A 26,285-nucleotide genomic window follows, 5' to 3' on the forward strand; every position below is an offset into this window, starting at 1 on the left:
AAAAAATCTGTAGGATTAGATAGGCTGAAAGCTGTCAACTAGGATTCTTAGAACTGGGGGCATTCTATTACTGTCTCTCAGGCTGTGAACTTTCCAGGGCAAGAGAACTGTCCATTCACCTCTGGATTCCTATCGCATCACTGGAAGTTATATTAAAAGTTATTTGCACATGTGTATGAGTGTGCCAGGATTTCTTGCCAGTGCAAATGAATACCCATCTGTTTTCTTACGTGGGAGGCTGGGGAACTGAACCCCAGCCAGCAGGCTTTGTAAACAAGTACCTTAAGTGCTGTCTCCCCAGTCCGTTTTTTTTTTTTTTTTCTGGTTTTTCGAGTTAGGGTCTCACTGTAGCTCAGGGTGACCTATAATTCATTGTGTAGTCTCAGTGTGGCCTTGAACTAAGGGTGATCCTCCCACCTCTGCCTCCTCAGTGCTGGGATTAAAGGCATGCACCACCACAAACTGCAAAATATTTTATTAGAGAGAAATAGGCAGATAGAGAATGGGCACACCAGAGCCTCTAGCCACTGCAAATGAACTCTAGACACATGTGCCACCTTGTTTATCTGGTTTATGTGGCTCTTGAGGAATTGAACCTGAATTGTTAGGCTTCACAAGCAAGTGCCTTAACCATTTAGGCAACTCTCCAGCCCCTTTCCCCCCCCCCACCACTTTTTTTTTTTTGAAACTGGTACTTGTTATGTAGCCCTGGCTAGCCTTTAATTTATTGGGATTTTTCTGCTTCAGCCTCCAGAGTGCTGAGATTATAGGTGTGGGAACCCATACCCAAGTTTTACAGGTCTTAAGATAAATTGGAGCTGGAGAGATGGCTTAGTGGTTAAAGTGCTTGCCTGCAAAGCCAAAGGACCGAGGCTTGATTCCCTAGGACCCACGTAAGCCAGAAGCACAAGGTGGTGCATGCGTCTGGAGTTTGTTTCCAGTGGCTAGAGGCCCTGGAGTACCTATTCTCTCTCTCTCTGTCTCCCAAATAAATAAAAAAATATTTTAAAAAAGATAAATTCAGGGGCTGGAGAGATGGCGTAGCGGTTAAGCGCTTGCCTGTGAAGCCTAAGGACCCCGGTTCGAGGCTCGGTTCCCCAGGTCCCACGTTAGCCAGATGCACAAGGGGGCGCATGCGTCTGGAGTTCGTTTGCAGAGGCTGGAAGCCCTGGCACGCCCATTCTCTCTCTCTCCCTCTATCTGTCTCTCTGTGCCTGTCACTCTCAAATAAATAAATAAATAAATAATGAACAAAAGATAAATTCGGACTTAGGAGTCAGTTTCCACACTTAAGGTACTAGATAACTATAGCAAAAACCTTGACCAGGCATGGTGGTGCACACCTTTAATTCCAGCACTTGGGAAGCTGAAGTAGATGCAATCGCCATGAGTTCAAGGCCAGCCTGAAACCACATAGTGAATTCCGATCAACCTGGGCTAGAATTAGACCCTACCTCAAAAAAAGCCTTAACATTCTCCACGAAAAACACAATTATGGGCTGGAGAGATGGCTTAGTTAAGTGCTTGCCTGAGCAGCCTAAGGACCCCGGGTTGAGGCTCGATTCCCAGGACCCACGTTATCCAGATGCACAAGGGGGTGCACGTGTCTGGAGTTCGTTTGCAGTGGCTAGAGGACCTGGAGCACCCATTCTTTCTCTATCTTCCTCTCTCTCTCTCTCTCTCTGTCACTCTCAAATAAATGAATAAAAATTAACAAAAAAAATTAAAAATAAAAACACAACTATATTCCCCGTTTCCATTAATTTTGGACACCAGAAACTTACCTTCATTAATTGGTGTGGATCAGAACACAATTTTAATTTCTCAAGCATTGGAAGAAGCCAAAACAAAAGACTGAGGTCAAAGGACCAGACACTAGCAGCTTTCTAATGAGATGCACAGACAAAGATGTTTTCATTTTTATTTTATAAAACATGCTTTTTTAAGCAAAATTTAAAAAAATCGAGACAATGTATGGAAGACAATTTCTTCTCAGCTTTCAGGAGGAATGGAGCCAGTAGCCAAGCTTCTTCCAGGACCCCAAGCCCCCTTTGGCAATGGTGTTGGCAGCACTGGTTTGCATGACCCATTAAGATTCTACATAATGGTCACTCCAAGCATTATCCCTTGAGCAGCTGGAGACAGCTGTCTGGAGCTCCTCCTGCATCTTGTCACTGTTAGGACTTCTGCACTAGCCAGCCATGCACTGAGAGTTTGGGTTCCAGGAGCTTACTTGCTTAGATATTAATTACCCAGAATATTTGTTAAAAATACAAATTTCTTTCCATCTGGATCAATGTAGATTATTTTTGGTCCACTATCTTACAGAGGATAAAGAAGGAATCTGGCTCTCAGAACATTTGCAAAAATTTTGCAGCATTCCAGTTCTATTAATAGCACCATCTCCAGACCCTGAGTAGGTCCAATGCTGGAAGTGGACAGGGGAAAGCCAACTTGGGAAGCTATCCCCCAGACCTGGGGCTGCAGAACACTGAAAAGAAAGGGCTGGTCAGAGTGCCAACACTGAAGAGAAGACAGCTGCATCTGTCAGAGAAAGAGAAATCAGTGAGACAGAAGGTGAATGGAGAAAAAAACACCTGGGATACTTTTTCTTTCCTTCTGTATCTGTGGTGTGGTTTGTGTGTGTGTGTGTGCGTGTGCGTGTGCGTGTGCAGTTGCACACATGCACATAAAATATAAGAGACCAAGGAGAACATCAAGTGTCCTTTTCTATCAATTGTCTTGTTTCTTTGGGACTAGTCTCACTAAGTCTCACTCAGACTTAAAAACGAACCCAAAGCCTGGTGTGGAGGTACACACCTTTAATCTCAGCACTTAAGAGGCAGAGGTAGGAGGATTTCAGTGAGTTCAAGGCCACCCTGAGGCTACATAGTGAATTCCATGAACCCAAGGGGGCTGAAGAGATGGTTCAGTGGTTAAAGCACTTGCCTGCAAAGCCTAGTGACCTGTGTTCGATTCCCCAGTACCCATATAAAGCCAGATGTACAAAGTGGTGCATGCATCTATTGTTTGTCTGCAGTGGCCAGAGGCCCTGCTGCACCGAGTCCATGTTTCCTCTCCCTGCTTGCAAATAATTAATTAAAAGAAGTTTCTGCTAGGTGTGGTGGTGCACACCTTTAATCCCAGCCCTTGGAGGCAAAGGTAGAAGGATTGGTGTGAGTTTGAGGCTACCTTAAGACTACATAGTGAATTCCAAATCAGTCTGGACTAGAGTGAGACCCTTCCTCAATTAACCAAAACAAACAAAAATTAAAAATAAAAGAGAAGCTGGGTGTAGTGGTGCATGGATTTAATCCCAGTACTTGGGAGGCAGAGGTAGGATTGCCATGAATTTAAGGCCACCCTGAGACCACACAGTGAATTCCAAGTCAGCCTGGGCTAGCATGAAACCTATCTCAAAAAAAAAAACAAACCAAAAACCAGGCTGGAGAGATGGCTTAGTGGTTAAGGCGTTTTGTCTGCAAAGCCAAAGGATCCTGGTTTGATTCTCCAGGACCCACGTAAGCCAGATGCACAAGGAGGCGCATGAATCTGGAGTTCTTTGCAATAGCTGGAGGCCCTGGTGTGCCCATTTTTTTCTCTCTCTCTCTGCCTCTTTCTCTCTCAAATAAATAAATAAAATATATATTAAAAAAAAAAAAAAAGAGCCCAAGCAATCCACTCCCCACAGGACTTGGGCTACAGTCATGAACAGCCATGCCAAGCTTTTTACATGGTACTGTGGACTGAGCTCAGGCTGAAGCCCTCTCAGGCCTTCATGCTTATGTAGGGAGCACTTGAACCCACTGAGCCATTTCCCCAGCCCCCTGGGATACCACTTATGAAGGAAAAAAGGGAAAGAGAAGAGGGCATGGCATGAATCTTCCTCAAACATTCTAGAATTCAGTAAGACCAGTGAATAATTTCAGTAATAAAGTATTTCATCACTGGTTGTTAGGAAGATTAAACATTTTGTAAAGTACTAAATAGTTCACAGTATAAGGTAGGGGTACTATTGTTATCATTACTACGGTGTATATAACATTTAGGTATGCAGTCAAAACCTACCCAGCCCAGTTTCCCTGTCCCATCCCATGTCTTACTCTTGGGACTTGTCTGGCTCTCAGGCTCAGGCACCTTCCAGTCCATCTTTCGGCCCTTCTCATAAAGACCCTTGAGCACCTTGTGGAAGGATTCAGGCTCAGTACCATTCTTGCTTAGCTCCAGATACTTTCGGTAGAGCTGAAGGGCTGTACGGGCATCCTCAATACTGTCGTGGGTCTCCCCTTGAATCTTCAGGTCTAAGGGGAGTAAAAATGAAATTTTTCCAGGCCGGGTGTGATGGCACATGCCTTTAATCCCAACACTTGGGAAGCAGAGAGAGGAGGATCTCCAAGAGTTTGAGGCCACACTGAGACTACATAGTGAATTGCAGGACAGCCTGAGCTAGAGTGAGACCCTACCTTGAAAAAAAAAAAACAAAACAGAAAGAAAGAAAAAGAAATTGTTTTGGACCTAGCAAAAGGAGGCAGGCCATCCTGACTCCCAGAAAAATATCTTTTTTTTTTTTTTTTTAAGAAAAATATCTTTTCTAGTGCACAGTAGCTCATTAAAACTACTAGCAGGAAAAAAAAAAATCAGTTAACTCAGGTTCCTCCCTACTCCCACTTTATACTCCAAAATACATTACTTATTTACTTATGTATTTACTTAGGCGATTTGCTCAGGCCAATTTCAAACTGTAACCTGATGCTACCAGTCCTGTCTTAGCCTCTTGATGTTCTAATGTTTTCTTTTCTTGCTTTCTTTCTTTTTTTTTTTTTTTTTTTGATTTGTTTTTTGAGGTAGGGTTTCACTCTGGTCTAGGCTAACCTGGAATTTACTATGTAGTCTCAGAGTGGCCTCAAACTCACAGCGATCCTTCTACCTCTGCCTTCCAAGTGCTGGGATTAAAGGCATGCAGCACCACGCCCAGCTTTTTTTTTTTTTTTTTTTGGTTTCCTGAGGTAGGGTCTCACTCTAGCCCAGGCTGTCCTGGAACACTCTCTGTAGTCTCAGGCTGGCCTTGAACTCACAGTGATCCTCCTACCTTTGCTTCTTTGCTTCCTGAGTGCTGAGACTAAAGGTGTGTGGCACCACACCTGGCTCCTCTTAACGTTTTCTACTCTCAATTAGCACCACAGGAGTCTACAAGGTGGAACAGCTCACCCAGAAAGTACCAGGCAAGAAATCGTAGAGAAATCATTCGTTTTCGGGGCATGTGGAACAGGTAGACAGTATCAAGAACTTGGTCCTTGGGTACCTGGCAGGAATTAAAAGAGTAGGAGAGGTGAGGTAGGGGATTCATAATTTCCCATTCTCTAAAAATACAATAGATACCTCGAAAAGCCCACCCTCAAAAAGTAACTCATAAATGAGCCCCATCCGAACCATAAGGTTGATGACCCGGAAGTCCTTTTGTAGACCATGACCCACAAACTTGACTCCGATATCAATGAGAAATCGAAGCTTTAAGTAGGTAGACTTGAGAGTTGTGAGGTGCTTGGAGGAAATTTTGGCATCAAGGTCTCCTGGCTTTATTCCCGAGTACTGAGTCAGGTAATCCACGACCTAGGAACAGAGAAGTCATGTCATTCAGGCTGGTAGGTCACTCAACTATTCCCTAGGTTCTCAAGCACAGGGTCCACCCCAATGGCACATACCTGCTCCTGGGTAGAGATGTAGTCATCAATGAAGGGGATGCCTTCATTGGGCCCCTGGCCCCGAACACAAGTGATCCTTGCTACTGACATCTGGCTTGGTTTAATGGTAGACTTGGTACCATCACTGCGTAACTCTGCTTCTTCCTATGCCAAAAGTTAGTAAAAGCATCAGAGAAACACAACTCCTAGAGTTCCATGCCCATGTCCCATCCTTCTGGTCTTATTTATTACCTCATTAAGGGTGACAAACTCAGCATCAAGGCCCACCAGGTCCCCAACCTGTGGCATTTCATTCAGCATGAGTGGAATGAAGGTAGTATGTGCTTTCCGCTGCTTCCGTGCCAGTGAGGCTTCAGCCATCAGCACACTAGCCTCAATGGGGTTCTTGACTGGAAGAGCAAATGCAAGGAACAGGGTTGGGATAGACAAGTGACTGGGGGAGATGAGCCCCAGGATGGCTGTTCAGAAACTTTGGATCTTACACTGTCACTACCAAATAGCCAAAGTATGTGGAACAAGTACAGAATGCCAAGGGCTTCATTCTTGGGCATTTTGCAGGTATCAAAAAATATATATACTGGGCTAGAGAGATGGCTTAGCAGTTAAGGCACTTGCCTGCAAAGCCTAAGGACTCAAGTTCCACTCTACAGATACCACACAAGGTTGTACACATGTACAGGAGGCCCATGCATCTGGAGTTCAACTGCAGTGGCTGGAGGCCCTGGCATGCCCGTTCTCCTTTTCTCTCTTGCTCACACACATACACACTCACATTTTTTAAAAAAAAGAAGAAAAGCCACCCCCATACACACACACACATAAAATGCCAGGTGTGGTGGCACATGCCTTAAATCCCAGCATTCAGGAGGCAGTGATAGGAGGACTGCTGTGAGTTCAAGGCCACCTTGAGACTACATCATGAATTCTATCATCCTGGAGTAGAATGAGACTGTATATATATATATATATATATATATATATATATATATATATGTGTGTGTGTGTGTGTGTGTGTGTGTGTAAATATAATTAAAGGTAGGGGATCCATAATTTCCCATTCTCTAATATGTATGTATATAAGTGTGTGTATGTATATATACATATCCATACACATATCCATATACATACACACACATACATATGTGTATATATTTATGTATGTTTATATTCTGAGAAGCCCACCCTCAGAAATAATTCCTAAATGAGTCAGGCAAGCACAGTGACTAATATTATAATCTCAGCATTAGGGTGACTGAGGTAGAGTATTTCCATGAGTCGGAGGCCAGCCTGGGCTACACAGTGAGTTGCAGGGCAGCTTGGGCTAAAGTGACACCCTGCCTCAAAACCCAAAACACCTTAACCACTAAGCCATCTCTCCAGCCCCAAACAAGTCATTTCTAAGTGAGCCTTGTCTATTCTGATGAACAGTGCAGGGAGAGCAAATCAAATCAGAAAATCATTAAGAAAATCTTGGAGATGAAGAATATCTTCAAATTGGATCTTAGCTTAGAAAATTAAAAAAAAAAAAAAAGGAAGAGAGAAAAAAAAAAAGAAAAACCGTAGCTACAGTTTAAAAGTACTGTGGAGGGCTGGAAGGATGGCTTAGCAGTTAAGGCATTTGCCCAAAAAGCCAAAGGACTCAAGTTTGATTCCCCAGGACATTAACCAGATAGACAAGGGGCACATGCATCTGGAGTTCGTTTACAGTGGCTGAGGCCCTGGCACGCCCATTCTCTCATTCTCTCCCTGTCAAATGAATAAATAAGTATAAATAAAATATTTAAAAATAAAATAAAAGTACTATGGAGCCAGGCATGGTGGAGACTACATCGTGAATTCCAGGTCAGTCTGAGCTAAGTGAGACCCTATCCCAAACAACAACAACAAATAATAATAATAATAACAACAAAATAAAAATAACAGTACTGGGCTGGAGAGATGGCTTAGCGGTTAAGCGCTTGCCTGTGAAGCCTAAGGACCCCGGTTCGAGGCTTAGTTCCCCAGGTCCCACGTTAGCCAGATGCACAAGGGGGCACACGCATCTGGAGTTCGTTTGCAGAGGCTGGAAGCCCTGGCGCGCCCATTCTCTCCCTCTATCTATCTATCTGTCTTTCTCTCTGTCTCTGTTGCTCTCAAATAAAATAAAAAAAAAAAAATAACAGTACTTTCTAGGGACTTAATAAGTAATTTATCTTCATAAGAAAAGATCTTCACTTAGGGATAAGAATGGTCAGAATCAAAATCAAAGCCTAAACCATTTTCATTAAACTTCCCCCTTTACTCCTCCTTTACTCCACCCTCAGAATTTCCAGCTTCTAAATTAATTAATTATTTTTGGTTTTCTGAGACAAGGCCTCACTCTGTAGCTCATGCTACCATAGACCTATGTAGTTCAGGCTGCCCTTAAAATCAAAGTGATCCTCCTGCCTTGGTCTCCTGAATGCTGGGTCCAAGTATGACCCACTATATCCAACAGCTTTTTATTTTTATTTTATGTATTTATTTTTATGTTTTAATTTTTGGTATTCCGAGGTAGGGTTTCACTCTCGCTCAAGCTGACCTGGGATTCACTATGTAGTCTCAGGGTAGTTCCAAACTCATGGTGATCCACCTACCCCTGCCTTCCAAGTACTGGAATTAAAGATGTGTGCCACCACATTGTTGTTTGTTTTTTGAGGTAGGGTCTCACTGTAGCTCAGGCAGACCTGGAATTCATTATGTATTCTTGGGGTGGCCTCAAACTCATGGTGATCCTCCTATCTCTGCCTCCCAACTTCTGGGATTAAAGGCATGTATCACCATACCCAGGTCCAGCAGCTTTTTAATTTAGGATCATCAGAATCCCTAGTTAATATCCTCAGAAGTTGTAGCACTGGTTATAAATCCTGAATGCTACCAAGGTATTTCCCAGATTTCTTTCTGAAGCCCAATTTAAACTGCCTACATGTTTGGGTCTACATGGCACCACTTACTATTCAGGTTGTATCTGGAATTGAGATTCCTCTTGACATAATAAAGGATAGCAGGTACTTTCCAGTTCATGTCAAACTGCACAGCTTCATGCTACAGAAAAGACAAGGAGTGGGAGTGAAGCTCAATGGTAGAATAGAATGGTCACCCATCATGGGTAAGGCCCTGGGTTCAATCCCCAACACTGCCTCCTCTAAAAAAAAATATAGTTGGTCATGGTGGCACATGCCTTTGATCCCAGCACCAGGAGGCTGAGGATCACATTGAGTTTGGGGCCAGCCTGAGATTACATAGTGATTTCCAGGTCAACTTGGGCTAGAGCAAAACCCTACCTCGAAAAACAAAACAAATCAAAACAAAACAAAAAAGTTATTTTGACCTATGTATTTATATTACTTTTTTCCTTTACCCAAGTTAGACAGAGGCCTGGACTCAGTATCTATTTTTAGCTCTGCTAATGCCACTTATTCCAGTGGAGCCTTCCCACGTCTCTCCCTTTCTGAGTATGCCTGGCATTTTATAGGCCAGAGTGAAGACATTGACAAAGGAGGAATGAAGCTGGCTGTGGTGGTACACACTATAATCCCTTCACTCCAGAGGGTCACACAAGTTCAAGGCCAACCTGGGCTAAACAGGAAGCCTGTGTCACCCCATACCCTGCCCTCCCCCCCCAAAGAAAGGGAGAATGGAACATGCTGGGACTTACCTTATCAATAGGTTCAATAAGGAAGTCATTGAAGAGATACCACTGCTGGTGAGTAACGCCCTGTGTGGGTATAGAGACAAGGTGACGCTGAAGTACTAGCTAGTACTAGTCAAGGGACACCGGGACAGACCTGGGACTGCACTGCGCTGTATCCACCCCCAGGAGTGTCCTTGCTCTGTGGTGCCTCACTCACCTCCTTGCGCTGGTGGTAGGTCTCTCCAACCTTGATGTGAGCCACCAGGCTGCCCCCTGTTCGTGAGTCCAGGATGTGTACCACGGAAGCCATCAGGTCATACACAAAGACACCATGTTCCTCCTCTGCCCTGGCTGGGCCCCACTGTGAGGGGGGTACCCAGGCTGCTAAGCTAAGTTTAAGGATGGAGGAGGAAGGGGAGCGGGGATAGAGGACAGGGAGTAGGGGGTGTAGGGGATGGGGAACCAGGGTGGGTTATCTCCATCCTAGTCCATCTATGAGTCCCAATGCTAAATTGAGTTATTCTGGAAAATCCCATCACTGATAAAAATTAGATTTTATTCCCTTCCTGCCTTTCTCCTCTAACTTCCACCATCCCCCTGCCCTGCCCTCACTATTATTCCCTCTCTTCTTCCCAGTTTTTCAACAACCTGCACCTCATCCCCATCAGTCCAATTGCAAACATCCAGCCCTTTGTTCTTGGTCATCTTCATGCGAATGGAAAAAGGAAGCCAGACGTTCTTCAACTCCTCAATGGAGGGACACAACAGCAAACCTTCTGGACTCCCCAGGTCTTTCCTACTGGACAGGAAATTGGAAATGTGTCCTGAAGAAATCTAACCAATGAACAGAGGAGCCATTAAGTAGTTCAATTCTTTGACAAATCTCAAGCTGGTACCTACCGATCAGTCAAAGCAAACTCTTTGTTCTTCATTTCCCCACCATGTTTCTTTACTGCCATCTTAAAAGCTACCTGAACACAAGGGGGAAAAAATCAGATTTCTCAAGAACACAATCAACTATGGAAGCAAAAATGAGATGTTGGGCATGGTGACACATGCTTTTAATCCCAGCACTTGGGAGGTAGAGTAGCAGGATCACATTGAATTCAAGACTGGGACTACAGCCTGGTGTGGTGGCACACACCTTTAATCCTAGCACTCAGGTGGCAGAGGTAGAAGGATTGCTGTGAGTTCAAGGCCACCCTGAGACTACATAGTTGATTCCAGGTCAGCCTGGGCTAGAGTGAGACCCTACTTTGAGAAAAAAAACAACATAAACAAAGACTGGGACTACAGCATGAATTTCAGGTCAGCCTGGGTTAGTGTGAGACCCTACCTTCAGAAAAAAAAAAAAAAAAAGAAAAAAAGAAAGAAGAGAAAAGCAAAAAGACTCCTTACCTCAGCCTGCATTCTCCAGAAATCAGCCTCTTTTGAGCTATTCACCTCACAATTAATGACAAGAATGTCTGGTAGATGGCGGATGTTGCGGGTCTGAATCTGAGAGGATGAAACACAAGAAATGGCAGTCTTCAGGAAAAGAAACCTAGTTTGGATCAGTAGACCTGGGTTGACAGCCTCAATCTGGGGTTCCTCCCACTCCCTGGAGATCCCTGGACGGCAGTGCAGACACAGTCAGCCCTGGGTGAGATCATGGCTGAGCTCTCAATGAAGCAGGACTCCATTCACTCACTGTGGGCTGGTATTTCTCACAGTTGTCACACCAGGCCTGAGTATTCTGCTCCAGGCAGATGCTTCGCTTCAGCACCTGAGCAAAGTCATAGTTCTTTCCGGTTTTATCTGAGGAGAAACTAGATGCTTCACTCCAGGATCCCCCTCCCACAGTTAGCCTCCCAACATCCCTCTGCCAGGTTACAAGGCATCTGAGGGAGCCTTCCCAGCCCAGGTGCAGGGAATACCACAGCTGCTACCCTCGGGGTAGGAGAGTGTGAAGAGCAGGGTGGATGAGGCTCGCACAGTCTCACTGCCACAACGGCAGAGGCTGCAGTTCTCCATCTCACAGCTGAACAGCTGCCCAATGACAGAGTCCCCGGATGAACAGAAACTGCTGAGAATGGGGAAAGCAACACACACACACACACACACTGAGAGAGTTAAGGGAGACTCTTTAAGTCCCCTAGGGACCTGTTACAGTGGCTTTAACTATTCCAGCCCAATTCTGTACCTGTTGCCAGCACCTCGGTAAGCCTGGGGTACTTCCAGCTCCTGCATGTCCTGATGCAGCTGAGTGAGAATGAAGCGATTCCATCTCTGAATGAGTCTGGCCAGATTGCCCTTGCCTGAAGCCTCGTCTGAATCAGCCAGAATCAGACCCAGGGCAGAGGCCTCAGGGATAGTACGGAATGCTCGGAGAAAATTACTTCCCTGGAAAAGGGTATGTTGGTAAAGAAGAAAGGGTTATTTTCCCTTTTGTGGCCATTTGTACAGCAGTGTCCTTTCCTGATACCCACCTCCTTCTCCTTCCATTTAAGTGCCCTAGGTACCCAAGGACTGACCTGACAAGGATCACCACGAGAGAGGTCCAGCATGTGGAAGAGGAAGCCCAGCTCACATGCCAGGCAGAACTCCTTCTGGCAAAGATGGTTCTGGATCAGACAGCGAACAGGCTCCAGGAAGTACAGCACCTGGAAGGAAGAACAGAACTGGTGCAGAAAACCGGGAGGAAAGATGGGGAGGTTCAGTAAGTCACTGGAAAATACCAAGGAGGGGTTGGAAAGATAGCTTTGTGGCTAAGCGCTTCCTGTGAAGCCTAAGGACCCTGTTTAGAGGCTCAATTCCCCAAGACCCACGTTAGCAAGATACACTAGAGGGCGCACGTGTCTGGAGGTTGTTTGCAGTGGCTGGAGGCCCTGGCACGCCCATTCTCTCTCTGTCTCTTTCTCTCTGTCACTCTCAAATAAATAAAAAAAAATGAACAAAAATTAAAAAAAAAAAATACCAAGGAGGACTTGACTCTACTGAGCTCACAGAGACTTGAAGGTATGGGGAAAAGAATGGTAGATAAGGCCAAGGGACTGTGGGTTTGGTTGAGGAGACCTAGAAAGAGTAGAGGACAGGTTGAGGGGCAAAGAGGAAGAAAAGCAGTAGGTATGCTCAAGCCTTAGGAAGACCCTATCCTTACCTGGACCATGCAGTTACAGTAGGCATTGGGGATGTGGGGTTCTAATCCAGCAAACAGGGTCTTATTGTAGTGTTTGAAATCAAAGTCCTCCAGCCCTAGCTTGGAATATTTGATGGTTACCTAAGGTAGAAACAGTCTGAGCAGGACAAGGAAAACAGAGTCCCCCAAATCTTCCCAGTTGCCATAGTCTTTCCCACAAGCTCCCTCCTAGGTAGAAAGTGGTAGGGAAGCCTTTTTGACTGAATCCTTCAATTGTTTTTCATATGATATCCAACCCCACATCCCAGAGGATCCCTGCCTCAGTGTCCCCCAGCACCTTGCGGTATTTCTTAGAAACCATGTGGAGATGTGGCTCCTCTTCTCGCCCTATTGGTGACTCAGTGACCTGGCTGAAGTTGTCAAATTCATTGTCTGACTCTTTCAGTCGATAAGGAATCTAGGGTTTATAAGAAGAGAAAACTCTGTTGAACACCTTGTTTTTGGCTTCCCCTTAACTTTTTTCTCTTTTCTTTTCTTTGAGGCAAGTCTCATGTTATAGCCAAGACTGGCCTCGAACTCAATGTGTACCTGAGGATGACTTTGAAATCCTGATTCTCTTGCTTCAGACCCCCAAGTGCTGTGATTACAGATGTGTGTCACCACACAAGTACCCATTTATTCTTTTTTTTCTTTTTGGTTTTTCGGGGTCTCACACTAGCCAAGGCTGACATGGAATTCACTATGTAGTCTCAGGGTGGCCTTGAACCCCCAGTGATCCTCCTACCTCTGCCTCCTGAGTGCTGGGATACCACATCCAGTAGCATTTATTCCTTTTTGTTTTATTTATTAATTTATATTTGTTTTACCAGGTAGGGTCTCACTTTAACCCAAGCTGACCTGTAATTCACTATGTAGTCTCAAGGTGGCCTCCATGCCCAACTTATTTTAGACAGTCCAGCCACTGGAAACGAACTCTAGACACATGCGCCACTTTGTGCATCTGGCTTAAGTGGGTCCTGGGGAATTGAACCAAGGTCCTTTTAGCTTTGCAGGCAAGTGCCTTAACCTCTAAGCCATCTCTCCAGCCTCTTATTTTAGACAATCTTGACCAGAAACTTAATACATGATTTATGATAATAAAACCCTACAATCTCATTTATTTTTATGTATTACAAATGTATAAAAGACCTTCAATCAAATTCTGCTAAAGAGCCGAGCATAGTGGCACATGTCACATTTAATCCCAGCACTAGGGCTCTGGAGGCAGAGGTAGGAGGCTCGTGATGAGTTTGAATCCATCCTGAGACTACATAGTGAATTCCAGGTAAGCCTGAGCTAGAGCAAAATTTTTTACCTAAAAAAAAAAAAAAAAAAAAAAGGAGCCAGGAGCCAGGTGTGGTGGTGCATGCTTTTAATCCCAGCACTTGGAAGGCAGAGGTAGGGGATCACCATGAGTTCGAGGCTACTCTGAGAATACACAGTGAACTCCAGGTCAGCCTGAGCTAGAGTGAGACCCTTGAGAAACAAAACAAACAAACATAAAAGGCAGGAGAGATGGTTTAGCAGTTAAGGTGCTTGCCAGCAAAGCCAAATGACCCAGGTTCGATTACCCAGTACCCCATATGCCAGGTGCACAAGGTGGTACATACATCTGGAGTTCATTGGCAGTGGCTGGAGGCCCTGATGTGCCCATTCTGTCTCTCTCTAACAAATAAATAAATAAAATATTTTGAAAATTTCTGACAAACAGCCAGGCGTGGTGGTGTGTGCCTTTAATTCTAAACATGGGAGGCAGAGGTAGGATGATCACCACGAGACTAAAGCCACCCTGAGACTAAATTCCAGATCAGCCTGTGTTAGAGCAAGACCCTACCTCAAAAAAAAAAAAAAAAAAAAATCACATTTATATGTGTGTGTGTTTTGTTTATTGATTTATTTGCAAGTAGAGAAAGAGAGAAAAGGGAAAGAATGGGCATGCCAGGGCCTTTAGCCACTGTAAACAAACTCCAGATGCATGTGCCACTCTGTGCATCTAGCTTTACATGGATAATGGGGAACTGAACCTGGGTCATTATGCTTCGCAGGCAAATGCCTTAACAGCTGAGCCACCTCTCCAGCCCACATTTATTCTTCTTGATACCTTCAGTAACAATTCCCCACCCCACCCCACCCCAAGTTTTGTTTGCAAGGTAGGGTCTCACTCTAGCCAAGGCTGACCTGTAACTCATGGTGATCCCTGTACTTCTGCCTCCCAAATGCTGGGATTAAAGGCATGCACCACCATACCTGACTGTAACAGCTCCCTTATCTTGAACAGTCTCTCCTTCCCATTTTCCAGCTAAACATCCACTTATCTCTCTCTTTCTTTAAATATTTATTTATTTGAGAGAGAGAGAGAGAGAGGATGGGCATACCAGGGCCTCTAGCCACTGCAAACGAACTCCAGACATATGTGCCACCTTGTGCATCTGGCTTACATGGGTACTGGAGAATTGAACCTTGGTTCTTAGGCTTCACAGGCAAGTGCCTTAACCTCTAAGCCATCTCTCCACCCCTCCACTTATTTCTTTATGCTGCCCATAACCACTCCAGCCTAGAATAACATTTTCCCTTTGAAAACCTTTAGCACTGAATGCTTATAACATTCTTTTGGCATTTAACATTAGAATGTAAATAATTTCTGGGGGCTGGAAAGATGGCTCGTAGTTAAAAGCACTTGTTTGCAAACCCTGAAGGCTGGGTTCAATTCCCAAACCACTCACATAAATTAGAGACAAAAACTGGTGTATGCTGAGCATGATGGTGCGTGCCTTTAATGCCAGCCTGGGCTAGAGTGAAGACCTACCTTGCAAAACCAAAATGTGGTGCAAGTGTCTGGTGATTGCAGCAAGTGGCACACATACACATGTAAATAAAGTAAAATTAAAAGAACACCATTCTCTCTCTTTTTCTGCCTCTCTCTCTCTAAAACAATAAAAAACTTTTTTTTTAAGGTAGGGCATTACTCTAGTCTAGGCTGACCTGAATTCACTGTCACACATGGCTAACAAAAATATTTTTTCAAAAGGACTAGAGAGGGCTGGAGAGATGGCTTAGCGGTTAAGCGCTTGCCTGTGAAGCCTAAGGACCCCGGTTCGAGGCTCGGTTCCCCAGGTCCCACGTTAGCCAGATGCACAAGGGGGCACACGCATCTGGAGTTCGTTTGCAGAGGCTGGAAGCCCTGGCGCGCCCATTCCCTCTCTCTCCCTCTATCTGTCTTTCTCTCTGTGTCTGTCGCTCTCAGATAAATGAATAAATAAATAAATTAAAAAAAAAAAAAAAAAGGACTAGAGAAACCATGCATGGTGGCTCATGCCTTTAATCCCGGCACTTGGGAAGCAGAGATAGGAGGATCACTATGAGTTCAAGGCCACCCTGAGACTACACAGTGAATTTCAGGTCAGCCTGGACCAGAGTGAGACCCTACCTTGAAAAACAAACAAACAAACAAATGGACTAAAGAGATGGCTCAGCACTTAAGGTACTTGCCTGCAAAGCCTAAGGACCCAAGTTTGATTCCCCAATACCCAGGTAAAGCCAGATGCACAAGGTGGCACATGCATCTGGAGTTTGTTTACAGCGACTGGAGGCCCTGGTGTACTCATTCTCTCTACCTCTTTCTTTCCCTCAAAGAAATAAACACAAATATTAAAAAAAAATTCCAGCCAGGCATGGTGGTGCACGCCTTAAATCCTAGCACTTGAGGGGCAGAGGTAGGAGGATCACCATGAGTTTGGGGCCACCCTGAGACTACATAGTGAATTCCAGGTCAGCCTGGGCCAGAGGGAGACCCTACCTTGAGAAAAATAAATAAGTAAAAAAAATTCTGATGTCTCTCATGTCTCACTTTCAACTAAGTAGTAACCTTCCTACAAGATAAAGACCCTCTTATATGTGTCTTGGAATCCTCTAACCACAGGCACACTTCTTTCAACTCTGCAGTCCTCAAACCCTTACTGTCTAAAAGCAAAACTGAGACTAGTAAAAGAAAAAGAAACACCCGCACGCTCCACTCTGAACACACCTGATTGCGCAGCCTTGTGCGGGGGTTGGGTGCGTAGCCAATGAAGCCCACTTTCTTCATAGTGCGCAGAATCTCTGCATCTACAGGTGGTGCTCGCCTATGATGTGGTACAGTTCTAGGGTCATGATCTCCTTCCATGCATTTACCAACCCTCCCCCTCAAAAGAAGAATCACCAGAGTGGTGGATTCAGTGTTAGCTGAAGACTGTTATCTTGGCTCTTTCCCCTCCCCTCCATTTAGCCCAGCAGTGAGGTACAACCTGGGAGCAGGAGCCGAGTTGGCAGCTGGCCAGTCAGAGAGGAGTGTGTCAGTGGTGAGTGGAACAGGAATAAGGGAGAGAGGCAGCAGGTCCTGGCTCCAGTCCAGAGGAGGCAGTGAATCCACAAGGCAGGGCAAAGCAAATTCAGTCTCACGGGAGTAGGGGTTGAAGGTAGGCTCAGGGGAATCAGTCCAGAGGTGCACACAGCCCTCGGAATCCCCAAAGGCCAGAGCCTGCTTGCTGGCTGACACATCAAATGTCATTAGCAAAGGTCCTACAGGATTCACATGGAAGATATCTGCTGGGTTGGCCAGGCCTGTGGGTTCACAAAACTGGCACTGCCCTAGAAGGAGGAAAGAAGTCTACTGAGCCCTGGAAAGTGAACAGGAGACATTCTTTTATGTCTTCTCTATCCTCTTCTCACAAAGCAAGATGGGCCCCATCAAATCCATGCCTAGAGCTAGAGAGACTGCCATTAAAGGCCTTCCTATAAACCACAAGATGGCTTGCAATTCAGCAAAGGACAATTCTTAACATTATTTTACCTATTCAAACTTTTTCTGCGGTACTGGAGACCAAACACACCAGATCTTGCACATGCCAGGCAAAGCACCATAGCAAGCTTCCATGTGTTTTTTGTTGTTGATGTTGTTTTGGTTTTTTGAGGTAGGTCTCACTGTAGTCCAGGCTAACCTGGAATTCACTATGTATTCTCAGGGTGGCGGTGAACTCACAGAAATCCTCCAACCTACATCTCCTGAGTGTTTGGATTAGAGGTGTGCACTACCATGCCCAGCAGCAGCTGTATTTTTAATTTTTTTTTAAGGGCTGGGCAGTGCTGGGAGATGGCTTAGCAGTTAAGACACTTGTCAGCAAAGTCAAGGACCTAGGTTCAATTCCCCAGGACCCATGTAAGCCAGCTGCACAAGGTGACACATGCATCTAGAATTTGTTTGCTGTGGCTGATGGCCCTGGAGTGCCCATTCTCTCCCTCTCTCTCTCTCTCTCTTTCTCTCTAATTATTAATTAAAAAGGGCTGGGAAATGGCCAAGCATGGTGGCACATGCCTTTAATCCCAGCACTTGGGAGGCACAGGTAGAAGGAGAACCATGCGTTCGAGGCCTCCCTGAGACAACATAATGAATTCCAGGTCAGCCTGAGCTACAGTGAGACCCTACCTCAAAAAACAAACAAACAAATAAAAAACCAACAACAAAAAAAGGGCTGGACAAATAACCCAGGATCGATTCCCCAGGATTCACGTAAGCTAGATACATAAGGGGACACACACATCTGGAGTTCATTTGTAGCAACAGGGGACCTGGCACACCCATTCTCTCTCTCCCTGCCTATCCCTCTCTCAAATAAATAAAGAAAAATAAAATACTTTTTAAAAATAAGATCTATGGGTTGGAGAGATGGCTTAGCAGTTAAGTGCTTGCCTGTGAAGCCTAAGGACCTCGGTTCAAGGCTCGATTCCCCAGGACACAGGTAAGCCAGACGCACAAGGTAGCGCATGCATGTGGAGTTCATTTACAGTGGCTGGAGACCCTGGCACGCCCATTCTCTATCTATCTGGCTCTTTCTTTGTCTGTTGCTCTCAAATAAATAAATAAAAATGAACAAAAAAATTTGAAATATTACATATGCTTTAAAAGCAAACAAATAAAAGAAAAGGTCTAGCCAGGTATGGTGGTGCATGCCTTTACTCCCAGTGCTCAAGAGGCAGAGGTAGGAGGATCACTGTGAGTTTCAGGCCACCCTGAGACTACATAGTGAATTCCAGGTCAGCCTGGGCTAGAGTGAAACCTACCTCAGAAAACCAATAAATAAATAAGAAGCAGATAGAACAGGCACACCAGGACCTCTAGGCATTGTAAATGAACTCCAGATGTATGTGCCATCACTTGCATTACCTTGTGTGTCTGGCTTTTGTGGGATATGAATAGTCAAACATGGGTCCTCGGGCTTTATAAGCAAGTGCCTTAACCACTAAGTCATCTCTCCAGCCCTGTTTTGTTTTGTTTTAAATTTTATTTATTTATTTGAAAGAGAGAGAGAGAGAGGAGAGAAAGAGGCAGATAGAAAATGGGCATGCCAGGGCCTCCGGCCTCTGCAAATGAACTCCAGATACATGTGCCCCCTTGTGCATCTGGCTTATGTGGGTCCTGGGGAATGGAACCGAGGTCCTTTGGCTTTGCAGGCAAGCACCTTAACCACTAAGCCATTTCTCCAGCCCCTGCCTCTGCTTAAGTAGCTGGGATTACAGGTTCAGTCCTTCATATCTTTTTCTCTGTTCCTCACATCTAAGGAGAAAATAAAAGCTTGCATGGCTAATTAACACTAAGTGAAACACTGGGACCTTGGTGAAATGTGTTAATTGTTTCCCCAACACAGAAGTATAGAGTATTCCTGCTGGTTCATCTCCTTTGCTCACTCATGTCTCCCCAATCTTACATCCCCTTCATACCTGACTGGGAGATGATAGCAAGACGAGAAGTGTATGTAGGGATGAAGCGCAAAAAGGCAGGATCCACATGTACTTGCAGTGGTGTGATGGCACGCATCATGCGCAAATCATACACCTTGAGGAAACGGTCACAGGCCAGGCCGGTGAGACGGCTAGAGAAGCCACAGGCAGCCAGCAGGTTGCCATGAACATCAAAATCTGATAGACTCCCTGTGAAGGCGTCAAATTCATTCTCCACCTTAAAAGTGCGGAGGTCTCTCAGGGAAATCTAAAGAAAAGATAATTCTGTTATCTGCCACTCTGGGTATCTGGAAGAGCCCTAGCCACCTACCCAACTCTTTGAGGTCTCTACCAAAGCAAACAAGATTCTAAGATATTGACAGAGCAAAGAAAAGGCAGAAAGAAGCCCAGTTTATACCTAACTGTAGAAAACACCAGGATGAGAGATCATCTCCTAGTAACCTAAATGAACGGGCTTTCACTCATCTCCTCCCTCATCTCTAATTCAACTAGGGAAAGTGAACCCCCAACTACATATTTAATGAAACAGGGCCTATAGTGGGAGGAGAATGATCTTGACCACCTTGCCAGATGTGTGACCACAGAAGAAGAAACGATTTGTCTGTCTCATGATGGTGACTCCAGGTGTCTCGACTGCATACTGAAGAGGGAAGCAGGAGAGACTGTGAGGTTACTTTTGCCATAGATCAAAAGAACCTACCTCAAGCACATTTCCAGCCCAAGCATAGCCCACCCCCATGACCTTTCCTGGGTCCTACCCAAGCTCATACCTTTTGAGTTTCCTGGACAGTATTCAGATCAATCTCCAATATGTGGTTCTGCAGCCCACCAACAAGCAGAGTGCTGCTATCGGTCAGCAGGAGACTGTGCATGTCCTCACTCTCCTCCAGCCTGTGTGAGAGAGGAGAGGCCCATAGGCCAGGGCCTCACCAGCTGCCTAGCCCATAGCCTTTCTACGGCTCCAGGGCAGAGCTGAAAAGCCACTTACAAGTAATCAAAGATGATGAGACCCCCACGGGCCATATACTTGAGGTTGTTCTTGGTGAGAAAAAGGACACCATTCTCCAGGCTTTGGATCTGTCTGATGTCATCACTGCCATTGACCTGAAAGGAGGAGTAGCGCTCCAAGGCTGGACCAAAAAATGAAGTGGCATGGCCCTGGAGGTAACAACGAGAGACATCCTGAGTAGAGAAGCAGGGTCACCCCAGACACAGGTCAGGGACCAAGCTCTACTCAGCTTTCCTCATCCCTTGCTTGTCCTTCCCAACTAGGAGCAACTGAGGCATAAAGCTAAGAACCAATCTTATTGAAAAGGACAGGTTAAACTACATGATATCAGTGAGCTACAAAGTACTTTTTTTATTTTTAGTTTAAAATTTATTAAAGACAGAGAGAAAGGGGGAGAGAGAGTGAATGAGAATGGATGAGCCAGGTCCTCTAACCACTGCAAACTCCAGATGCATGCGCCACCTTGTGCATCTGGCTTATGTGGGACATGGAGAATCAAACCTAGATCCTTAGGCTTCACAGGCATGTGCCTTACCTGCTAAACCATCCTTCCAGCCCCAAAGTACTTCTAGTATTTGTTTTGTTTTCCTTTTTGTATGTGTGTGTGGTTTTTCGAGGTAGGGTCTCACTCTAACCCAGGCTGACCTGGAATTCACTGTGTAGTCTCATGGTGGCCTCGAACTCACAGGTGATCCTCCTACCTCTGCATCCCAAGTGCTGGGATTAAAGGCATGTGCCACCACACCTGGCTACTTTTTGTTTTTCAAGGCTGGGTTTCCCTCTAGCCCAAATTGACTTGGAATTCACTCTGTAGGGTGGCCTTGAACTCACAACTATCTTTCTACCTCTGGGATTAATAAAGCATGTGCCACCACACCTGGCACTGAAATAATCTAACACTCCCATGCTGTAGGCATAAAATTTGTGTGTTTGGTGCTGGGGTGCAAATCCAAAGCCTCATGTATTCTAGGCAAGTGCTCTACCACAGAGCTATAGTCCCAGGTCCTAAGTATATAATAAACTATATATATTTGGTGGTGCTATAGATTGAACCCTGGGTCTTTTTAGGCAAGTGTTCTATCACTGAACTATATCCCAAACCTATCTGTGTTTTTCATCCTGCTAAAAAACAAAACAAACAAAAATCTCTACTGGTTGAATGAATGTTTACTTCTTCAGCTTCCAGTAACATTTTTAAAGCTTATTTAGTATACTGCAAAGAGCTCAACAGATACAGCACTCAGAGAACCATCTAGCCAGTCCAAAGAATTCTAATTACTTCTAGTTCCTGAACTGTCCACCGTTCTGTATAATATCTTCAGAATCTCTCTTTTTAAAATTTTTATTTATTTATTTGGGAGAGCAAGAGAGGGAAAGAGGTAGACAGAGAGAGAATGGCGTGTCAGGGCCTTCTGCCACTGCAAATAACTCGAGGCATGTGCCACCTTGTGCATTTGGCTTCGTGGGTTCTGGAGAATCAAACTGAGGTCCTTTGGATTTGCAGGCACACAACTTAACTGCTAAGTCATCTCTCTAGCCCTCTTCAGAATTTCTTAATCCTATACTAATACAACCTCTCCACCACCCCACTTACCAATTCCTTTATTTTTTATTTTATTTGTTTTATGTGGGAGAGTGAGAAATAGGGAAAATTGGCACACCAGGGCCTCCAGCCACTGTAGTGGAACTCCAAATGTGTGCACCACCTTGTGGGAATGTGCGACCTTGTGTGCTTGCGTCACATGCATTTGGCCAATGTGGGATCTGGAGAGTGGAACATGAGGTTCTTAGGCTTTGCTGGCAAGTGCCTTAACGACTAAGCATTTTCTTCAACCCTCCTTTATTTTTTAAATTTTAATTATTTGGAGGAAAGAGAGAGAAAGAGAAATGAGTGTGCCAGGGCTAATTGCCTCTTCAAATGAACTCCAGAATATGTGCCACTTAAGCTTCTGGCTTTACGTGGGTACTGGAGAATCAAACGTAAGGCAGCAGGCTTGGCAAGCAAGATGAGAAAGAATGTAAAATCAAGCCAGGCATGGTAGCACATGCCTTTAATCCCAGCACTCAGGAGGCAGAGTTAGGAGGATCACTAGGGAGTCCAAGGCCACCCTGAGACGACATAGTGAATTGAAGGTCAACCTGAGCTAGAGTGAGATCCTACCACGAAAAAAATGAAAAAAAAAAAAGTCTAAAATCAGCTAGAGAAGACAAAATGATGGCATGTACAATATGCAAAGTCACTACACATTCTACAAGCCAGGTGTTACAGTGCATGTCTGTAATACCAGCACTTCGGAGGCTAAGAGAACTGCTACTAGCTCAAGGCCACGCTGGCCTACATAGTAAGACCCTGTCCAAATTCTATATCCTCTAAAATCCTGTAATTATAAAAATGGGAGCCTGCTGGGCGTGGTGGCGCATACCTTTAATCCCAGCATCTGGGAGGCAGAGGTACAAAGATCACCATGAATTCAAGGCTACCCTGAGACTACATAGTGAATTCCAGGTCAGCCTGAGCTAGAGTGAAGGAAGCCCTATCTCAAAAAAATAAAAACAGGGCTAGAGAGATGGCTTAGTGGTTAAACGCTTGCCTATGAAGACTAAAGACCCCAGTTCGAGGCTTGATTCCCCAGGACCCATGTTAGCCACATGCACAAGGGGGGTGCACACGTCTGGAGTTCATTTGCAGTGGCTGGAGGCCCTGGCGCACCCATTCTCTCTCTCTATCTGCCTCTTTCCCTCTCTGTCTGCCCCTCTAAATAAACAATTTTTAAAAAATAAATAAATAAAGGGCTGGAGAGATGGCTTAGCGGTTAAGCGCTTGCCTGTGAAGCCTAAGGACCCTGGTTCAAGGCTCTACTCCCCAGGACCCACGTTAAGCCAGATGTACAAGGGGGCGCATGCGTCTGGAGTTTGTTTGCAGTGGCTGAAGGCCCTGGCGTGCCCATTCTCTCTCTCTGTCACTCTCAAATAAATAAGTAAAAATGAACAAAAAAAAGATTGTTATTTAAAAAATAAATAAATAAAAACAAAGAAAAATGGGGGCTGGAGAGATGGCTTAGCAGTTAAGCGCTTGCCTGTGAAGCCTAAGGACCCCGGTTCGAGGCTCGGTTCCCCAGGTCCCACGTTAGCCAGATGCACAAGGGGGCGCACGCGTCTGGAGTTCGTTTGCAGAGGCTGGAAGCCCTGGCGCGCCCATTCTCTCTCTCTGCCTCTATCTGTCTTTCTCCCTGTGTCTGTCGCTCTCAAATAAATAAATAAAAAATTTAAAAAAAAAACAAAGAAAAATGGGAGCTGGGCATGGTGGCACACACCTTTAATCCTAGCACTCAGGAGGTAGAGGTAGGATTGCAATGAGTTCAAAGCCAGCCTGGGACTACAGAGTTCCAGGTCAACCTGGGCTAGATTGACACTCTACCTCAAAAAAAAAAGGGCCCGGAGAGATGGCTTAGCGTTTAAGGCCCTTGCCTATGAAGCATAAGTACTCATTTTTGACTCTCCACATCCAATGTAAGCCACACACAAAGGTGAGGCAAGTGCAAGGTAGCACATGCTCACTAGGTGGCATAAGCATCTGGAGTTCGATTACAGTGGCTGAGGCCCTGGTGTGCCATTTCTCTGTCTCTCAAAATAAATAAATAAAAATAAAAAAATCAAACAAACAGTAACAACAACAATAACAAAAAAACTCCAGCTCTCCTGATGTCTAAACCCCCAGAACTCTGCTGTGGTTAAGTCTCCCTCATCCTAGCTGGGCTTGGTTGGGGGAGGGGACCCCTGCTCCCACATGGGCTCTCTGTTCCCTCCTCCCTTCCACATGGCAGGAACTCTCTGCACTTCCTTCTCTTAATCTAACAGTCTCCCTAAACCTTTAAAAGAAAACAGCTGAGCCAGACATGGTGGCACACGCCTTTATCCTAGCACTTGGGAGGTAGAAGTAGGAGGATTGCCGTGAGTTCCAGGCCACCCTGAGATTACAGAGTGAATTCCAGGTCAGTCAGGGCTACAGTGAGACTCTACCTCAAAAAAAAAAAAATAAAATAAAATAAAATAAATAAATAAATAAATAAAAAGGGGGGGAGGTGGGTAAACTGGCAAAAAATGAGAACAAATACTTATGTAACTCCTCGCTGAATCCTAGTTCTTTCTCCATCCCCTTCCTCTTGGTTTGACTGGAGACCCAGCTAACTCTCATTACTTCAACTCAGTTCTGACTCCTTGCTAAGCAGCTGACCTTTGGCAAAGACTAGATAAAGACCTTTAATATGTATCCTTTCAGCCCTCATAAAGGGGCATAGTTCTTACCCCATGGCTCCCCACCCACAGCATCTCCTCATGTAAGTCAAAGTGGGAGACGGATACAGGTACACCCACTTCAGCCACCACGCTGTGCAATTCAGAGTAGACACCTTCCATTATGTGCACTGATTCCTGGACAGGAAGAGCCTCCAAGGCCACTCCCTCTGGGTCCAGCTCCACATTCTGTAGCAGGCTTGGGTTCAGGTGAGCATCCAGGACAGGATCCAGAGCAGAGTGCATAGCTGGGGAAAATTCTGCCAATCCAGGATCCAGACCCTCAAAGTTCATGATGATGACGGCAGCTGAACAGCCCTGAGTCACACCCTCCCTCGCCACGCTTTCTGCAGATACCTGACCTTCAGCAGGGTAACACCAGTGGGCCTAGAATGGACATCCTGGCCTGCAAGGGGAAAGAGGTTTGAGTCAGGGGTAGGCCCGGGTACTGCTCTTTAATGTCTTCTAGGTTATATGTAGAGTGAAGCATGCAGGAAGGGGGCGGGCGGGAGATAGGCACCAGCGCGGAACGGGAGAACTTTGGCCTCCTACTCTGTACTCCCTGTCACCCTTAACTTCCTACCAACTGACCTCTACCAAGTAGCTAATCCTTGACTTCCCTTTCTCCTCCTGTCAGACCTGCTTACTGGCCTAGTTCCACCTTGAGCCACCAGGGCGGCGCAGGTGCTACGGGAGGTTGAAGTTCGGTAGCCAGGTCTGCGATGCTTGTTTCCTAGAATTTGGGGATGGGGCAAAGAGGGTTGAGAGTACGTGGAACCCGAGAAGTCAGAGTACCAGAATCCTCTACGGTGGCTACCCAGCATTCTCCTGGGGGCTGGGTACCACAAATGGCCAGTTACCCACAGCTGAGGCGGGGGTAAAGGGAAAGCGAGGGAAACGTTACCCAGAATTCTCTGAGGAGGAGACCAGGGAACCGGTTACCCAGAATCCTCCCGTGGCAGAGAGGACGGGAGGGAAGGGTCGGGCAGGGGGCAGGTGTGTTCCCGGGATGCTTGCGGGGAGTGGGTCATTACCAAGATTTCTCCATGGCGGATATTTTGGAGCGCGTGGAATTCAAACGAGCGGCGCCGTCAGCTCCGCGGGAAATTCCAGTTTCCCCGCCGCGGCCCCGTGCTCCTGGCTCGGCCTAACCCGCGCGAGACGGCCGGCCGATTGGCGGTCGTCGTTTCCAATTAGCAAGGGCTTGGGTGCTTCTGAGCCAATCAAAAGAGCCAGACGCGGAAGTCTCCCGGAGCCGGCGTGTGACCCAAGAGCGCCGCCAAAACACGAGTACGGGGTGCTGGTGGGGACAAACTGAGTCGGGGCGGACTTCCCTTCGGTGTCACAAAAAGTAACCCCACTTTTTTGCTTCTTGAATAAAACTAGCCCTAGACTTGGAGGCCTAATTTTAGGGTTGTCTGTATAGAAGGTGGACAAAGCGCTGGGAATGGCCTGTTGGGTAGTCCCAGCATGACTTAGCCCACCCCCTCGCGATGCTGTGCTCCCGGGAGCCATCCGCCGCCTCTGACCCTGTGTCCCTGAAACTCACTGGCATTTCCTATGACTTCTAGATATGAGACCAAAAAAGGAAGCGAGAGCCTGACTTCTGACTCGTCCCAAGTGGCCGCATTTTCCACAGTTCTAAAGGCATCCATCTGAAAATCCCATCCGTGGTGGTACCCTTCCCGCGGGCCCCTA

General features: G+C 45.8%; 1 protein-coding gene across 11 annotated transcripts; it reads right to left on the reverse strand.

Annotated features, from left to right (window-relative positions):
• Positions 1-1,907: 1,907 nt before the first annotated feature.
• Positions 1,908-25,754, reverse strand: Pan2 (poly(A) specific ribonuclease subunit PAN2). Of its 11 annotated transcripts, none has more exons than XM_045153549.1 (26): positions 25,622-25,754; positions 24,600-24,993; positions 20,274-20,443; positions 20,056-20,176; positions 19,848-19,925; positions 19,265-19,532; positions 16,795-17,137; positions 16,536-16,632; positions 12,810-12,929; positions 12,494-12,613; positions 11,868-11,996; positions 11,537-11,736; positions 11,271-11,419; positions 11,045-11,151; positions 10,753-10,851; positions 10,255-10,325; positions 10,003-10,153; positions 9,572-9,715; positions 9,379-9,438; positions 8,675-8,765; positions 5,934-6,091; positions 5,703-5,846; positions 5,431-5,610; positions 5,209-5,302; positions 4,104-4,301; positions 1,908-2,544 (listed from the first exon to the last, which is right to left on the reverse strand). In XM_045153549.1, exons 2-26 carry the CDS (start codon positions 24,879-24,881, stop codon positions 2,510-2,512), a joined length of 3,609 nt encoding a protein of 1,202 aa, XP_045009484.1. In that variant the 5' UTR covers positions 24,882-24,993; positions 25,622-25,754; the 3' UTR covers positions 1,908-2,509. The 11 variants fall into 11 exon arrangements, with proteins under 11 accessions (XP_045009484.1, XP_045009492.1, XP_045009491.1 ...); XM_045153557.1 differs by lacking the exon at positions 25,622-25,754 and adding an exon at positions 25,179-25,197 and having other exon boundaries at positions 10,009-10,150; positions 11,283-11,416; XM_045153556.1 differs by lacking the exon at positions 25,622-25,754 and adding an exon at positions 25,179-25,197 and having other exon boundaries at positions 10,003-10,150; positions 11,283-11,416.
• Between the last annotated feature and the right edge of the window lie 531 nt (positions 25,755-26,285).

The sequence above is a fragment of the Jaculus jaculus genome, chromosome 6 (assembly GCF_020740685.1).
Source record: "Jaculus jaculus isolate mJacJac1 chromosome 6, mJacJac1.mat.Y.cur, whole genome shotgun sequence".
NCBI classification, from domain to species: Eukaryota; Metazoa; Chordata; class Mammalia; order Rodentia; family Dipodidae; genus Jaculus; species Jaculus jaculus.